Genomic DNA, 17,932 nt, shown 5'->3' on the forward strand with positions numbered 1-17,932 from the left:
AGAATATAAATTAAAAATACGCGGTTTGACGGGTCGCAGAAGAGGAAGCCCAATGGGAGGGCAAGAAACGAGAAAAAATAAAGTCGTTAATGGTTCACGTGCGTGGGCGTATCGCGAGTATGAATGACTTTTTGGCGGCTGAAAAGCGTCGCAGCTCGCTGGCCAAGGTTGCTCGATCTGGCAGCGCTTTCGTCGCCATTGCCGCGGAACTCGGTATTTCCATCGACAAACTGAAGTGACTGGGAATTCCCCACAGTTCTCGTCGATGCATATTTTTCTCCATCCACGAGGCAGTTCGATAACCGTGGTAGTATCATTGAAATCTGGTTTCCTGTCTCTTAAGGGACACATTTACCGTCTACTCGCAAACCGCAATGCTATATTTCCTTCTCTGTGCATCATAATGCACGTAATACCCAAAAGAATTTGTTACGAACAGCGTTACTAAGCAACTTGGACAGAATTTACCTCTGTCGTCTCACTTGGGAGCAAAGTACTCGACCATCATCTACCTTCCCCTTCTTTTATTGATGAATTTTAATCTGCGGACTCGGGTCTAGTTTGACCCAGGGTTACAGTAAGACTCTTTTCACATCCTACAAACCATAAACATATGCCATTATACGAGCAATAAGAACATCAGAGTGAAGAAAAGAAAATTCAAACATACATATGGCTGCCATGAAATTATCGAAAGCTCCAGCTCTGCTTGGCTTAGATTGATTATTAGGAAAGAAGTATCGTATTGGCCGGGGGTAGGAAGATGGACGAGGTGTTTGGATTGTCCGCAGATAGTTTTGGACATCGTTGTACATCCCCTCTTCGCGAGGATCCAAATATATCCCGGAACCTGTACGCCTCGCAGACCAAACTCCCCCAAAAAGGAATAAGTCCACGAGGTTCTTGGAATGCTTAGACCGTTACACACCGGCGATCGACTCGAAATAACCAACCCCGGTCCTTGCTCTACATTTTTACGCCGGTCTCGGCTAAATTAGCCGGCTTCCCCCTTCTTAGCGTCTCGCGCGAGACTTTTGCTCATCGTAATTCCTGATATCCACGATTGACCTGATAACCGGATGACACGGGCGAGTACGTAGGATACTTTTACGCATGAATCACGTCAGGGAATTCTGTCGCACGTGTATGAAATATGTTACGGTTCATGCTATTACAGATTACTCGAAACGACGTAGCATCATTGGACAATCCCAAAATAACTCAGCCGGAATTCCACGGTCCCCATTTTTGGTTTACTCAAAATTTCGGGGAGATTTTTTCGCCTGAACCGATGACTGTTATTTCCAAAAGGAGAAATAACAGTTTATTTCCTAATTATGGGGAATACCGACGAGCGATAACTCAGTGCTGAGAGACGGAGAGAGTAGAGACGATAATACTCGGTAACGCGATTGATTAGTGATCGGGTATGAAATTAAGAACAGAGTGTTGGATATACGTTAATCTTTTTCCTTCGTCGTGTTTCACACATTTGCATACGCTATAAATGCTTTCGTTGCCCCTGCTAACCCCATTCGTCACGCCTCCGCGACAATATAAAAACATTTCGCAACAGTTCAATTTTCATCGTAGGACTTTTATTGCTAAAAGAAAGAAATGATCGTGGACACGTTAGATAACGGTGTTCGGATATTATCTGTAATGTTCGTTGACACGGAGAGGGCACGCTCCACGTTTCTTTAGAAGTTTTGACTAACAGAAGAAAGGACTATGTACAACAGGGCACGGTCAAGAGAGCAAGTCTCTCTCCCCCTGATAAATATCTCTACTCGTTAAGTGTTATCTCGGTCTCTTCCTAGCATAAATATGTATACGTATGTACAGCTTAAAAAACACGAACGTTCGAATACAATATATACTATTGCTAGCTATCTCGCTTCGACGCCATTTACTCTCTCCCATTCTCTCTCACTCTCGCAACCCAAACATTGATCCTCATATTTACACAATCGAGATCTTAGGATCTCCTTAAGCGCAAATTTCTATCCGATACCTCTCCGCATTGTTCCCATTCGTATTCGTTCCTCGAAATACTTGTTCCTCACAGAGGCACCTATTCACATTGTCCCGAGAAAATCTCCGGTTTACAATGATCGCCGATCGTCCATCGTTCCTCGAATTATCATCGCATCGACACCGTCCGTTTATAATACTTATAATCTGATCCCCCGGATACCCTAAATTTTCCGGTGTTGGGACGGTCCTGAACCGGTCGCGATCCGGCAACAAGTCTGGGTATAAATTTCGTAGCAATCGATCGAATCCTACACTTTGACTCCGACCACGTTCTGCCTGAGTCTAGCGATCGCTGGCATGTAATTAGCCGCGACGATTACATCTTCGTCGTCGCTGCTGTCCGAGTCCGACTCTGGCAGCGGTTCCGGCGTCGCACCCTCTCTCACCAACTCGCTGGCGATCTGCGAGTCCAAGCACAAGGCGATCTGGTAGGCCGTGATGCCAGCGTACGTCTGAGAGTCCAAGCAGGGCCTGCACTCCTTCAACAGAAACGCGACCACTGATCGACAGCCGCGTTCCACGGCAAGGTGTAGCGCCGTCTTCCCTGCCAACGCTTCCTTGGCTTCCAGATCCGCTCCGAAACGAAGCAGAAGCCGTACCAGTTCCACTTGGCCCGAGGCGGCTGCTATGTGCAGACACATTTCGCCTGCAATCAGAATACGCGACCAGTCATGTACAAATTGCTGCAGAATCCTCTGCGCGGAGGAGCGATGGAATATAATCGGCACAACGTGTACGTACAAAATTGGGCTATATTAGTCTGGCCAAGATTAGTACTAAAATTCGAGTAAAAGTTTCTTTTTAGATCTCTCTGGACCATAGAAGTCCCGAGGCTCAGGTTTTAACGGTGCAATGTTCCTCGCGCGGATGTACGTTCCTCTCTCTCTAGACCGCTCCAGACCCCAAACCCTCGATCCGATGTATCTTTCTAGATCGCTCTAGAGAAGAAGATCGACGATGAGATCAAGCTCGGAGCATTCGCAACCGGTTGCCAACAGGGCGCCCCGTCGGAATTAGCAGACTGGCGGTCGCATTGTGGCGCGCTCGGAGCGCATTTAGACGCGATTTCTATTTGTTAATCGACCGAGCCTAACCGGGGGGACCGTCGCGTACTTTAGAATGATGCGATCGAGTCACATGCTTCGCGGCGATATAGATAGAACTAGGAAGCCGCGGTGAATCATTGTCGTCGGAGGTTTGGCCGTCGTCCCACGGTCCAAACTCGGTTCGTACCGTTCAAAGCGACTAAAATTAAACCTCGTTACCATCACCGTCGCCGGCGAACACTTACGCGTGCCATCAGCGGGCTTCTATTGCCGATCTAGCGAAGCTCAACGTTGACACGCGCCGATACCGGCCCCGATTCCAGATTAGCATTTCGCGCGGAATTTCCCGTCGCGATATGTCGCCGATCTGCAATTGAAATCCGGCGAGCGGTGAACGACATCGCATATAATGAAATTCGGAATTCGAAAGCAGGAAAGAAGAAGGTCGACGACGTGCGCGCTGCTGGTCGCGCGGCTGTGGGGGTGAAAGCGGGTCGAACCCACCAAGTCCCACGCCGCTGTGGGGTTTCCCGAGTCGAATCGAGAGCCGAGAATACCGCGACACACGCAAATAGTACCGTAGATATTTTTAAATATCACAAACATCTGCCTGCCGTCTCACACGAGTGATGTAACAAGGCACGCACGCTCGCACGCACAGACGACCCGCCCGAATTCCTCACTATCCTCCCTCTGCGCACCCTAGACGCACAGGAGATCGGCTAACCTCTGCGCGTTCGACATTTCAAGTAGACCATCGCGAATCGATCGCGAAATCTACCCCGGAATCTGGAAAAACCGCGGCCCTAAATTAGAACGCCTCCCTCGAGACGCATCTCTCTCGCCCTCTCCCTCTCCCTCTCCCTCTCCCTCTCTCTACCCCCATTCACCGGGAAACGAGACGATGATGTTTACGCTCGCCTGGACGATCGATTAGGCTCCGTACGTCACGGGTATCTACGTACAAGTTACGCCAACTTCGAGAACACGCTTCTTCGCGATAATTTTCCACCGCGGAGAACTACAGCAACGGCCTTAACCGAAGAGCTAGGTTGTTAGCAAAAGAACCTTTCGGATTTCCGAAAAAGTAGTTTGAACAAACCGCCGAGTGCCCAATGTTTCGTCATGGTCCAAAAGCAGCTGTTACGCTAGCAGCAGCCTCCTGATCGTGCATCCGCTCCTTGATGGAGCGCGTCGGAGAATGACGTTACACGGGAATTCCGGAACTTTGAAAACGAACGGTGGCCGTTTCGAGCATTTTCGTTTCGTGTATGTGACGAAAAGCTCGGCGGGAGGCGATCGACGGAGCTGAGCGAACAAAGGGAGATCGAGGAATCACGAGCCGAAAAATGCGGGAGAGTCTTCTGAGTAAACGGTTCCTCGAATCGATTTTCTGAGCTTCCTCTAACCGTTGCTGCCGCAGGGGACAAGGAAAAACTGGATTCTTTGGCGAGGACGCAATAGGACAGAAAAATCGGTTTCGGTTTCGGTTGCTGTTGCTATTGCTATTGTCCCGATGTATATATTTGTTTTGGTAAACTATTTTCGTCGGAAGGCATAAGAAGGGCCAGTATAGCAATTAAAACACAGATGATGAGTTGATTGCTTCTTCGAAGAAATGCAACGAGATGAGTTAAATCACTTCACAATCGACAGTCATCGTCGATTGCAGAGAGGAACCATAATCGAAGATCAGGGAGAGCCAGGATGGTTTATCAGAGACGCGGTGGAACCGAGAAATAGCCAGTTACGGTGAATCGTCCTACAGCTACGGTCTGTTTTAATGGGATTTCCGAGCGTGCGCGATTGGGCCGTGGATCACGGTCTCGATCCACGATGAAATCACGGGAAACCCACGCGTAATCGTGGTCACAGGATTGTTATGCCTCCTCGAACGCGCTCGTGTCGGAGTGACTGTTGCTTCATGCGGTAAAAGCTGTTAGGATTTTCCGAGGATTCTCTGTCACGGTCGCTTGGTTTCCTCGTTAACGAGACACACGACCGAATCGAACGCTATCTCGTTGTTCTGTTCGATATACATATTCACAGGGTCAAAAGTTCGCCTATCTGCCACATTTCTTTCGCAACAGTCGCCTCCAAGACTCTCCCGCTTTTTAGATCCCTATGAATAGCCACGACGAATATGATTTACGAGCCACAAAGGAAACGGAAACGAGGACACGAGAGAAAACGGTACGGCTATTGTTAGTTTTCTAGAAGCTGGAACAGTCGTTTGGGCACTGAACTCACCCGTTATTAACAACGACGCTGAACCGTGAGACAAAGGAGAGAAAAATTCGTGCGCTTTCAGGAAGAATCATGTTCCTGGGATCGTTACGCAAGGATGAACGTTGCGTCATCCTTTTCGGATGCGTGTCGATCCGTTGACCGATACAATAAAATATTCTGCTGCGAGATGATAATTGTAAATACTGACTTTCCTTCTTAACGTCCCGTTCCGGAGCAACAGACACGGTTCTTACGTCTCGAGTTACTACCGAGTTCGAGTTCTAAACGCGACCAGCGTGGATATATACATATACGTATCGTTTTATAGCTATAGGCTGGTTCAGAAACTAGTAATTTCCACCGATTTGGTAGATCCGGTGTTGATCGAGGTTAAATATCGAAAAAAAACTGAGGCAAGAGATTGCGACTCACCGTCGTAGTTTCGTTGCTCGAGATTCTGCGGCAGGGCCGGCACTTTTCCTCCGGGCAGAAGGTAGTTCCTCTCTAAGGGTGTCAACGAATCGGTGAGGGCCATGGCTGAGGCCAGATCGCTGGTCGCGCAAGCCAGATGAAGGGCCGTGTTCCCGCGAAAGTTCCTCAGCGAGGGATTTGCACCTGCCAGGATGAGACGTCGCACTATCCTCGGCTGTCTCGTCAACACGGCCAGGTGCAACGGGGACTGCCCGTCGTCGTTCAGTATGTTCAATAGGCAGCAGTGCGGTGCCATCCTTATGAGGCTGAACGCAGCCTCCAGGAAGCCCTGCACGATCGCAATGTGCAGCTGCCTGAAAAATGCAAGAGACCGTTCGTAGAAACCCTGCAACCTGTTCGTTTGTCGTCCGTCCGTCCTTCTGTCGCGTTGCGCCGCACCGAGCCACCCCGAACCGATTCAGGTAGTCGGTCCTTGCCCCTGAAATACTATGACAGATTTATGGCGTTCCCCTTTTTGCGGACTACGGTGAGAGCCAATAAAGTCACTTGTCGCGGCAATTAGGAATTGCGTGTTCGAAACAACAGCGATTCTCGATTAGTTTGAACCGTTTATTGGAGGTTGTACGACTTTTATGCTGATCATTCTGCACCGTTCGCGTGTGGACAAAGATCAACGGGGTGCGCATGTGTCCAGAACGCTTTCGATGATCTAGGACTGGGACAAAGGTTGCCGATCTTTCTTTATCGTTTATCCGATATCTAACCGGAGAAGACGCTGCCTCGTCACTCCCTAGTGTCGACATTAATAGACATATTTATCCTTATCGATATTGTCGAAGTTATGGCGTCATAGAATGCGCTCGTGAAAAATCGTCTAGCTAGCGGGTTAAAGATCACGATGCAACGAGATCGCGATCGGTCAACGCGCTCGCCGATAGAACCGACGTAATCGTGAATCGTATACGCAGGATGGCGCGATAGCCTCTCATCGATCAACATGTTTTTCTACGGGCGCGTAAAAACGGTAATTGCAGTCCGCAATGATATGTTGGGCGTGAAATGTTATTGGGTCCCGTTTATCTCGATTCGAGAAAGTCTACGAGAACGAAACTCGACGATCTCTATGAATTTTAAGGGACGTCACGTGGATGATGATCTCTGTTCAACGATGCCAGGAAAATCGCGTTCGATGAACGCGAAGTGTACCGAGTCATTGTTTTTCCGCGCTACGAACAATCACGCCCATTCAACGGCTAGCATTGTTTTATCGTGGATTCGATCGATACGCCTACAGAAACAACGCTTCGAACACTCGCGGGCTACAGGTTTCAACGGTGATGCGCATGCGCGCAGCTCAACGATGAATTCATTCGATCGATCGCATCTTTGATCCGCTTTTCTCGCATAAACAACGAGTCAGAGATCTGGGATTTCAAAGATGACGACAGAACTGCGTGTCCGTCGCGATAATTGCGACAATGATAATCGTAATCATCCCGATGACGTAGATCGTACAACAGGCAAACCTTATGTCGATGATTTTTAAATTGTTAACGACGAATACATTACCGTTCGAAAGATATTAGAAATTTGTTTTTTCTTTTAAATTAGGAAATTACGACGAACAGGAATTCCCGCCAAGTGTTCAAATCGAGGCGGGAAGTCAGCTTCCCGCCAAATTTAATGGAGCGCTTCGCAGAGTTCACTTTTAAATACATATATGTATATCACATAAATGGATTACCGTCGTCGCTTCGACCACTAGAATATACTCGAGAAAGTATAAATACTCTCGGATGACTGTACGAATCACGTGGACGCGTGGAAAGCAAACAACATAGTAGGCTAAATGACGAAGTCGCCGATGTAAACACATCATAGTGATTATTGTTTCGTAGATCAAGTATTCACCTTCCACGCAAATCTTATTTGCACACCGATTCAATTCGAATAAATCTGAATACATTTCTAACTGCGACCGTAATGTTCTAGGTTCGCGGGTGTCAACAATGTTATTATCTATGTTATCGTCATCAGGCGTAACCCTCTCAACAATGTCAACGAGAATAGTCTATCGATAGCTATTAAGATCCCAATGACACGCACAGTTTCATGGAAGTTTCACGATAAACAACCCACTTTCAATAAACCTACGTCAAGTACTAAACACTTAAAGTTGGACGACTATGGTCATAAATCAGACTGTCACGTGACAACTGGACCGTAAAGCTCGACGAAACATCAGCGACTTATTTCGCCATTTAAGAATAACTTAAAGCGAAACTAACAGAATCCTAACCTCGCAACGACACCGTTCCTAAGACGGAACGCGTTCACGTGACAGTTAATTAGGACCGAAAAACGAGAAGTACTTACGTATCGCCGTCGTCATCCTGTGTGTAATAGATCTGCCAGTCGAGTTCGATCGGTTTCTCAATCTCGCGTTGCGAGTCGTTGATTCGCAACGCCTCGATCTCTCGTTGCTCGAGCTTCTCCGAGGTGACGGGTGTCAGCTCGAACGTTGGCTCAGCTTGAACCCTGTCACTGGCCAGAGGGTTCAGGGTGACTTGTTTTAGGCTCAGCTGGCTTAGGCTCTCGCTGAGCCTGAAATCGACGCCGCTGTCCACCCTCATTGGTTCCGGTGCAGCGGGCGCGGTTACAGCAGCATCCGTCGCCTCCTGCTCGCAGATTTCCGAGCTTACCAATAGATTACCGCTAGACAGGAATCCAGAGTCCGTTTCTCCTTTCTCTTCGCGTTTGTCCTCGCTGCACTCTGCAACATTTCTCTCCATCGGTGTATCGCACGGCGGGTGCCACATTTTCGAGATCAATCGTAGCGTTTAATTTTCGGTTTAGGTTAGATCTCTCGGTTCTCGGCCGTTTCGCAGCACGACGCGGTCAATTAACTTTGCTATCTTTCGGGATGGAACACTGTCGTGTTCCGTTCGACTGACTTTCGCGAGCAAGCGAGCGACGCCGCTGCTACATTTACTCTGCTCGGGAGCTTAATCGGTTCGATCGTCGTTCGACGTTACGCGAACGCAGCTGTGACGATGGCTGCGCTTTTATGTGTGTTCGTTTCTTCGTGTCGTCGTCGCATTCTCGTCTTAGACCTTAGACTGTGGCTCGAAACTCAAAACTTTTGTAGACTGCGTGCCGACGGTGTACGAGCAAATTCACTTCGTCTGTTCGCGGAGACCAATTGTTTTCCTTCGTCGCGCGTTTAGAGACAAGCCCGAAGTACCGATCGTGTGGGCGCGCGTAAATTGATCCAGTGTAATGGATGAACTATGCGTAGTTGCGTGCTCGTTGCTCGTAATCACCGTGATTTCGTGGATAATTAGCGCATATTATCGAGTACGACGATACTCGGCGCGCTGTCTGAAACGAACTGACTCTGAACTGACTAGAACTGGCCGTATGCCGTATCCGTTCACCGACAAGCAACGACCAGCCACGACAAGCGGAATAACCTTCCGCTTATGGCCGCGCACTATGGTGGCGCCCTCGACGACGTTCACGCGTGCTGCGAAATGAGTAGGGTAGGGGGTGGGAAAACCCATCGTCGTCTGGCAGATCCAACAACTACACGTACACTATTAAACTTGACATTCTTTAGATAATCGCTATATAAGAAGAAACGCTGACACCGGAAACGCAACGTTCGAAAAGCTACAATAAATGTTTCGCCAATTGGTCCATTGTTCCCGATGGCAATACATGGAAATATTTCTATTCGTAAGCAATTAACGTCGGAAGCATTCGGCAGACCAATTGATAATATAATATGTATAGTAAGTGTAAATTGGAAGATCCGATAAAATGGTTTCAGGGTTAAACACTAGGAAATATAATCAAGAGGGAAAACAAGAGGACAAACAGCGGGATGTCCATGGAATGTTTATGCTGAACTGAAGAGATTCATGGAAGCACAATCAGATTGCGGTGTCATATTCTACGATCTAGTATCCAGAATCTAGAAGATGGGAAAAGTATCGAGATTCTATCTCTTTATGAAGACGACCAAACGATAACTTTTTTGTAATAAAACATAGCATTTATAACTGTAAGATAACAAAATTGTCGTTCTTTCCTCCTTTTCGAACGATACTAAAGATGCGGCAACAAAGAAACTTTTTATTAGTGCGAGCCCAAAAGATAGGCAACCTGTGCGCACATGACGTGTGGCGAAAGGGTCGAAGGGGCAAGCCTCGTAACGTGCCCCGTTTTAAGTTTTGAGTAAATAATTGACGATGCTATTAATTTCTACGTAACCAAACGTTATTGTCTCCATTGTCTACAAACGATTTACAAATCGCAAATCCGAGACAGTAGAAACTGTAATAATGATTGCGTCCCAGGTAATAAATCACTTGTTAGAGTGCAGCCTTGAAAACTGGGACAGTTTTAGAGGACAGGTAATTTATGGTGTTCGGACTTACGTTTACATGTATAACCGATTATCTCTGCGGTGCACGATGGAAAAGCGAACGACCGAGCAGTTTCTACGCGACCAAGCAGATTTCACTGTACTACTTTCTTTCTCTGCTTCTCTGCTTGATCTACTGCAGACGTGGACTCACCGGAAATTCCATCCGGATATCTCTGGTAACATCGACGGCCTATGCCTCTTGGCATTACGATACCAAGAAGGTTGTACCAAGAAGGGACCGTTCACGTAGCTCGATGGTTTCGGGCCCCATTCAGTGGTCGTTTAAGCACTGGTTTTTCCCAAACGATGGTTACTGACACCCGGTCGTAAAACAACGAACCTTGTATCATTATACAAATGAGGCCGAACGACGGTGCGCTGATAATAACGGGCCGTTGTCACAATATGTGCTCTTCTATAATCTCTCGTTACGAAAATTGTAAACGACGGTGGCCGATTAGTTATAAAAGTCGGAACGAATTTGAACCGCTCGTAAAAGCCTTCGTAAACGATAGTCATAATTCTGCGCCCCTGTGACAATACCTATCGATGAATTATATAATTTCATGTAATGTATTTTTTTCCTTCTCATCATCGGCGTGTCGCACACGCCGCACAGTGGTTAGATTAACCACAAATTATGTAATTTCTAACGAATGAAAATATTTCTTGCTCCGAGCCGGTAGCGTAGCGATAAATTTTGTAGAATAAAACCTCAAGATATACATAGTTTTTAAAAATAAAAGGAAAGGAGGAAGGCTATTTGACAGAAATATGTCAAAACTGCAGCTTCCAATTTTTCGGCGAATATTTCTAACTGTCCACTATCGTAATTAGTAATCATCGGGTAATTACTCGTTTACCGGGAAAAACGCGCTGCACATTGTTCTAAGATGAAGAAGAGAAACGCAGTGGCACACAACGGCATGCTTGGTAGCACAGACATCATTGCTGATAATGAAAATAGAACGAGACCGCAGCTTCCTTTTTGCAGCGATGTTTTCCAATTACCTCTATAGTTATTAAAAATCGTCGGGCAATTACCCGTTAACTGGGAAACCTCGTTACACATCGGGCATTGTTGATAGAAAAACAGTAACACAAGGTGTGCGTTTGATAGCGGAGAAATTGTTGTTGGGGAAGTAACGGTATTTAAGTTATCTGGGGAAAACCTGAGATAAGCCTTGGAAATGTGTTATCGCTTATAAGAGTCAATTTGCCCAGATACGCTCGATATCAGCGAATTTTGTTGCTGCACCTTGAGTTACAATGGTTTTCGACCGTTCAACCTGCACTGTGTCCAGGTGAAGCCCATTTTGAGGTCAGCTGAAACCACGAGGCCCGTAGGTAAAGTGAACGGAGAGGATTTCAAGGAACCCGCGGCCTTATAAGAAGAAGTTTTCCCTATCTTCTCTTTGTCTTCGTTCTGCCTTTTTTTTCTACGATTCTGGAAAAGTAATTATGACTCAAATGTGCTTTCCTGCGATCCTATCCCTTATGTATATATGTGGAAGTCAGGTGTTACCTGGGAATGTTTTAGCGATGCGATTAATTTCAACAGTCTAGTAGGATACTTCAGGGCAAGGAAAAGTTAGTTGATCATTCTGTGATGCAAATTTTGTTTTATAAGGAAATATGCATTATTTATGTGGCTCAAAAGAATTACGCAATGGGCATAATAATTTCCGGCACATCGGTAATGCATGTACTAGAGGTTTCGCATAATTAACGCGATAAGAAATGTGAGAGTTCCAGCACGACGAAATTAGATTGCAATCAGATGATCGCTCGTGATTGCCGACGCTCGTGATTTAAAATCAGATTGAACTCGTGACCCATAGATCGATCAATAAGCGAAAAATTACCGTTACGAGCCCGTAAAAACCCCAGCATGTTTTATAATCATTTTCGTTGCCAGATGCTCTGCAGACGATTTTATTTTATATTTTCGATCAATGAGAAATGTAAAGTGGGTCGCTTACCGGATAATTATAGGCGTCTTCCGCTGCCACGATGATCAGCATGCTATAATAGACGGCGGACTGATAGTATCGGTGGAAAAGTTGTTTCTGTCGTCCTCGATTAGAAGGAAAACCTTAATCATTAAGCTTTGTATGCGCATTGGGACATGCGAGTAGCATCTACGAGCTAAGAGAATCCACACTATTGTCGAGGCAAAACGTGTTATAGCAAACGCGGATCAGCTTCACACTGTTTGTGGTCGCGCACCGCCTGACAGAATTTCAGCTTCTCGGGGAAATTCCTAATGGAGTCGGTTAAGCATATGCGGGTACACGAATTTTTGAATACGATTTTCGATGGGAATCATTAATGAGACGGAGCTAGGTCGTTTTCAAGTATAATCCAGTAGATCCCTAAGTATCCTGATCTATATGCAACTATTTAACAGAAAGGAAAAGGAATGAAAATGTGCACAATTTTTATTTGTGTGAAATGATAAAGAAAAACGTTATGTAGTGTTATGCTCAAGTATACCTTGCCTAATGAGTGACTCACAGATAGCTCTGGGTAGCAAGTGATATGTATTTTTCTTTAGTAGTATGACTTGACCATCCTCCAGCTCCAGCTTACCAAAATCTACCATACACTTCACCTGAAATCCAGAATTAATCGTATGGTCTGTTAAAGGTATTAATATCTTAAATACAATTACCTCTACATAAGGAGTTTTTGGAGGCAACATGCACGCAGTTAGATTGAATCCTTGATCTTCTCCCAGAGACCTCATGTATGTAGCTAAGGATTTATTGTAAGACTGGAACCACTGAATCTCTGCATTTGACAAATTGGAGTTTATTTCCGGTGGTAGAATACTTCCCAGATCCCATCTTAGTTCTCTCAGCTTCCTTACTCTGTTGTAGATGTATGACAAGACACATCTCTTGTTTCTAGTCAGTGCTATATGTCTTAGTTGAACCGATGGTAGCAATGCCATGTTGTCCTCATTTCGAATGGCATTGCTGGAACCAATGAATTTCATCACTGAGTCGTAAATTACTTGTGGCAACTATGGTTATAAACATTTACAAACCTATCAGTCATGTTTGCATCATACAGAGCATGCATCTCCTCCAGAACTTCATTCAATAATACCTCCTACAAAACATCTTCCTTTAGTTTTATATCGTGGCTGTATTGAATTTTTGATTGTTACAATATAATATATAACTTACATTGAATAATTGAATCTCTGCAGATAAATCTAATTCTGTTATTAGCTTAAATGCCTTCCTTCCATACATCTTTTAGCAGTATGTGAAATACAGGAAAATAATTATAATATATTGAATAATGTGTTTTCCTCTGTATATAATAGAAACTTATTGAAAATTTAAGTAGACAAGTTTTTAGTTTTTGCAAATTGAAACATAAATGTATTCACCAAGTCGAAGAATAAAGCCTCTTTAAGTGAAATTTTCGCTTGATTCTCCTTTATACACTTTATTTATCGATGTTATGCAGTAATTAAGGATAATAAACGGCACAGTAATAAGAAAAATTTGAAATCATCTGTTTATCGAAGACGAAAACAAACTTCACACATGATCATCGGCAGCAGTGACATCTGCGAAAATATTATATCTTTCAGCGCCATCTTACATAAAACTCAAGTATTACAGATCAAGTAAAAGAAAGACATTGCTAGGTTATCGATGTAACAATGTGCATATTGTGAGAATAATAACAAATATTACTTATAAAAATGCCGATAATTCTCCGAAACATTGTCACGAAATTGCAGACATGTAAACAGCAGTCGTTAAAATTCTGCACTGCTGTCGTTAAGGAGCAGACGACCAGTCTAGAACCAGTCCCAATTATTTCCAAAAAGAGTTACAGAGATGAGAAATTTTTGTATCAAAAGCCACGCCAAATATGGTTGGAGAATTTGGATACAATAGAGAGAAAGAAATTAGGTCTAGTGTTCCTGCATCCCACTGTCTACGCAGCAGCACCAAGGGTGGACATTATTCATGAGAATGTTAAATGGCAGAGACTGTATCGTTTTGTGGTAATTATCAAGTTACTCCAATTATTCATAAACATTATCCTAGAATCAACATTAATCTTTTATTTCAGAACTATGAACACACGAAAACACGGGCAGAAGTAAGAGGTGGTGGTCGGAAACCTTGGCCACAAAAAGGAACAGGTCGTGCACGCCATGGAAGCATAAGATCACCATTGTGGAAAGGTGGTGGTATTGCACATGGTCCCAGATCTCCAACACCTCACTTCTATATGCTTCCCTATTTCACACGTGTTGCTGGTCTTTGCAGTACATTGTCTGTAAAACTTGCTCAGGATGATCTATTCATAGTTAACGATTTAGAAATACCAACTCAGGATGCCTCTTATATGAATCAACTAGTCGAGGAAAGGTGTTGGGGTCCTTCTGTACTTTTTGTTGATACCGATGATATAATGCCATTAAATATAACAGCAGCAACAGATAGCATTGCGCACATGACCCTAATGCCTGCATATGGTAAGACTGCTACCAAGAATGTACAGCTTAATTATATACGTCTAACTCTTGTTTATTCTCTAGGGCTAAATGTATACAGTATGCTAAAGTATGATACTTTAGTTCTCACGGAAAGAGCGGCGCGTTATATCGAAGATAAAATTCTGTTTCAACTAAATAGATCAGATTCTGCAAAATTGTTGGAGGAGTTCAAGCTTAACCAGCAGTAAAATCGATCCAAAGAAAAAATTAAATTCTTTATTATTGATCAAATTGTTGTTATTTTTACCAACAGTAAATATGTTTTTTCTTATAACAATTAATCCTCGGAAGACGAAGGTTTCCCAAATCAATGTCTGAAAATTGAACTACTATGTTGTACCATAAAAATCGTATTTCTTATAACTAATTACTTCTAGTGAAAAATTTATCTTCTATGCTTAGTTAAGGTCATTTCTTTTTTAAAATTGGCATACTGGTCGACTTCCTGGGAAGTGGCTGAAAAATAAGAATACTTTAAGATTTTACGAAATAAATAATAAAAGAATATACTGTTATCTGTATAAAGTTCTTACCACAGGATGAGGATCTCCACCTAACATTTTTTCACGAATTGCCCATCTTAAACCAGCATGCTTAGCTTCTCCTGGAAAGGACATTTGTTTCCACTCCTGTTGATATTTCTGATAAAGTGCAACTGGATCAGATTTTTTGGTGCTAAAACCTTTCTGTACTTCTGGTTGCAACCTCCATGGTCTAATGACTGTGAAATAGAAATTACTGAAATATTTGGGAAATGAAGATTTTCTCTAGATTATTATATTATCTGAAACTTTACAGGATTTTGTTCCAGATTGAGAGGTTTTAGTAGACAATATACTTTTTGCTCGACTACTTCCAACCCTTTCTTGCTCATGTTCTAGAATATTAGGAGCACTCATGGGTCTCCTGTGTAACGAAGATGCTGACTGAACATGTTGCAGTATTTTATCTAGGTCTACTTTCGATTTATAATTTTTCAACCGAGCACTAGTACTTTCTTCATTACAGAGTGTGCTAGCAGATCTAACATTGGTCGGGGCAGATGGTGTCTTGGATTTTGATCTTGTATCGTTATAGTTTTGTTTCATACCTAAAGTACTGTCCCCAGAATTAAAATGTTCTCTGTTTTCTTTGTCATTTGATACACAATGTACTTTTACCTTTACAATAGGATTGTCAACTATAGAATTAGAGGAATCAGTAGACACAGTATTTATCACCGAAGAAAAGTGTCTTCTTTGTTCTCTGAGAATTCGTTTTATATCGCTTTGCTGTTTATCTATTATTTTCATCGCGATTTCTTCCTTCCTCTGTTGCAGCTCGAGCTCTTTCACTTTTCTATACAATTTCAAATCTGCCGACAGAAGTAATGAAATTAACACTACTGTACATAAATTAATCACTAAACAAGTAGGAACAAAACGTCCGTAATAATAAATATGTTTACCTTTCATGAAACTTTTTAGTTGTTGCGCGGTAATTCCAACAAATCCCAAAGAATTTAAAAGCGCTAGAACCTCTCTCGGATCGTCGTTCATTTTTAAGGAAACAATAGGGATTTATGACAATATAAATCAGCGAAACAAACGTTTGTTTTCGTATCCACTATTTGAATGACAGAGACGTTAAAATCAGTTGTAGCCAGACCAGAGAACACGAATCATTATAGTCCACTATAGTCTGTATCAGAGTTCTCAGATGCTTGACTGTTTAACGGGCTTTATGAATTTCTTCCAGAAAAGTAGATGTGGAAGAATTACTTATCACAAATGGGATTGGATGATGCTAATGGTTTCCATTGGCAATCTATTGGAATTGTCCAATCCTATTTGTGAGATCTCCTCTCTGTCACTTGAAGCAGATTCCGAGCAGAATCTCTGACACCATTGGAGATACTAGATACTAATAGGCACACTTGCCTTGGGTGAAAATTCCAAGAACGATCAGGCACCTGAGAGCTCTGGTCTGTACAGTTCCGCCAAGGGGGCACGACTCTTAATCAATTTTTGGGGCACTGTTTAGACTGCCTGCACTAAACTAGTTACAAACTTGGACAAACTAAAATTCAATATGGCGGTCTAGAAGCGGTAATTCAAATTCTGGATTTTAGAGCAGAATGTATTTAAAATAGTTATGTACACCACCGTACAAACTAAAAGAAGCAATATAATGGTTCGAAAAAATGTACTTAATACACCATAACCCCGTCTAAATTATATACATGTTCTTTTTTTGCTTTTAAAAGTAAGGTGGGAACATCAAAAAAGTATGGAAAAATAACAAGTGCGTAACAGTTGTTCACACCAAATAAATTATGAATGATTTTTTTTAACAATTTAATATCTCTGGAAAGATATGTAGAGAGTATTGCATAATTATTTTAAATCTACAATATTAACAAAAGTACTATACAGGGTGTTCCACAATTATTTTAACAGCCGAAAATGAGGGGTAGCTGAGGTCATTTGCAGTAACTTTTTCCTTTGCGAAAATGCAATCTGCAGCTTTGTTTACGAGTTATTAACGGAAAACACTGACCAATAAGAGGTGACGGCGCGAAGTTCGAGAGCCCGCAGCACGAGGCTTTGACAGATGGTCGGGACAGACTCGAGCCGTGTTCGAAGTATCGAACAAATCACGAAGCGAGAACTTCCGGATTTTCTTTACTACGTAACAGTGATATTTTTAAGAAAAACGCAGTTCACCTTTACTTTAGAACGTCTGAAGAATATTTACTAATTTTTCCGACCCGAAATAGTAAGTAATTTAGCCGCGACGGCCGTTTTAATTTTCTGGTGTGCATGACACCTTGTGTGTAACATATGAAATTTTTAAGCAAGGTGTACAGTGAAGATTAACAAAGTACGTAAATGATATTTTACTTTAAATAATTCCGTGACCGAACACAGTTCAACGAATGATTCGCAAAGCTAATTTAATAAATAATTATCGTGTGAAAGGACGTAAGGGATATGTTTGTCATAACCTTGACATGACCTTGACATAACCTTGACATATCCCTTACACGATTATTATTTATTAAATTAGCTTTGCGAATCATTGGTTGAACTGTGTTCGGACACGGAATTATTTAAATTAAAATATCATTTACGTACTTTGTTAATCTTCACTGTACACCTTGCTTAAAAATTTCATATGTTACACACAAGGTGTCATGCACACCAGAAAATTAAAACGGCCGTCGCGGCTAAATTACTTACTATT

The 17,932-nt window shown here is 43.2% G+C and overlaps 4 protein-coding genes and 1 long non-coding RNA gene across 8 annotated transcripts; 2 read left to right on the forward strand and 3 right to left on the reverse strand.

The window, feature by feature from the left end:
- Positions 1–1,449: 1,449 nt before the first annotated feature.
- Positions 1,450–9,185, reverse strand: cact (NF-kappa-B inhibitor cactus). Its single transcript, XM_033481002.2, has 3 exons — positions 8,121–9,185; positions 5,745–6,097; positions 1,450–2,683 (listed from the first exon to the last, which is right to left on the reverse strand). The coding sequence occupies exons 1-3, from the start codon at positions 8,561–8,563 to the stop codon at positions 2,286–2,288; spliced, it is 1,194 nt and encodes a 397-aa protein (XP_033336893.1). The 5' UTR covers positions 8,564–9,185; the 3' UTR covers positions 1,450–2,285.
- Positions 9,186–9,342: 157 nt separating this feature from the next.
- LOC117226551 (uncharacterized) lies at positions 9,343–10,743 on the forward strand. Its single transcript, XR_004491813.2, has 2 exons — positions 9,343–9,482; positions 9,577–10,743. It is a non-coding gene; the product is annotated as an uncharacterized LOC117226551 (long non-coding RNA).
- A 1,035-nt stretch (positions 10,744–11,778) lies between these two features.
- Positions 11,779–13,764, reverse strand: LOC117226547 (DNA replication complex GINS protein PSF1). Of its 3 annotated transcripts, none has more exons than XM_033481010.2 (6): positions 13,580–13,764; positions 13,371–13,439; positions 13,229–13,293; positions 12,851–13,157; positions 12,673–12,790; positions 11,779–12,575 (listed from the first exon to the last, which is right to left on the reverse strand). In XM_033481010.2, exons 2-6 carry the CDS (start codon positions 13,437–13,439, stop codon positions 12,505–12,507), a joined length of 630 nt encoding a protein of 209 aa, XP_033336901.2. In that variant the 5' UTR covers positions 13,580–13,764; the 3' UTR covers positions 11,779–12,504. The 3 variants fall into 3 exon arrangements, with proteins under 3 accessions (XP_033336901.2, XP_033336900.2, XP_033336902.2); XM_033481009.2 differs by having other exon boundaries at positions 13,371–13,500; positions 13,580–13,763; XM_033481011.2 differs by lacking the exons at positions 11,779–12,575; positions 13,580–13,764 and having other exon boundaries at positions 12,600–12,790; positions 13,371–13,500.
- A 32-nt stretch (positions 13,765–13,796) lies between these two features.
- mRpL4 (mitochondrial ribosomal protein L4) lies at positions 13,797–15,222 on the forward strand. The gene is made up of 3 exons (XM_033481007.2): positions 13,797–14,209; positions 14,278–14,686; positions 14,750–15,222. Exons 1-3 carry the CDS (start codon positions 13,901–13,903, stop codon positions 14,893–14,895), a joined length of 864 nt encoding a protein of 287 aa, XP_033336898.2. The 5' UTR covers positions 13,797–13,900; the 3' UTR covers positions 14,896–15,222.
- On the reverse strand, positions 14,908–16,658 carry LOC117226545 (Hyls1 centriolar and ciliogenesis associated). 2 transcript variants are annotated; one of them, XM_033481006.2, is made up of 4 exons: positions 16,155–16,658; positions 15,504–16,061; positions 15,241–15,421; positions 14,908–15,163 (listed from the first exon to the last, which is right to left on the reverse strand). In XM_033481006.2, the coding sequence occupies exons 1-3, from the start codon at positions 16,243–16,245 to the stop codon at positions 15,288–15,290; spliced, it is 783 nt and encodes a 260-aa protein (XP_033336897.2). In that variant the 5' UTR covers positions 16,246–16,658; the 3' UTR covers positions 14,908–15,163; positions 15,241–15,287. The 2 variants fall into 2 exon arrangements, with proteins under 2 accessions (XP_033336897.2, XP_033336895.2); XM_033481004.2 differs by having other exon boundaries at positions 15,241–15,428.
- Positions 16,659–17,932: the final 1,274 nt, after the last annotated feature.

This window comes from Megalopta genalis, chromosome 2, assembly GCF_051020955.1.
Source record: "Megalopta genalis isolate 19385.01 chromosome 2, iyMegGena1_principal, whole genome shotgun sequence".
Lineage (NCBI taxonomy): Eukaryota > Metazoa > Arthropoda > Insecta > Hymenoptera > Halictidae > Megalopta > Megalopta genalis.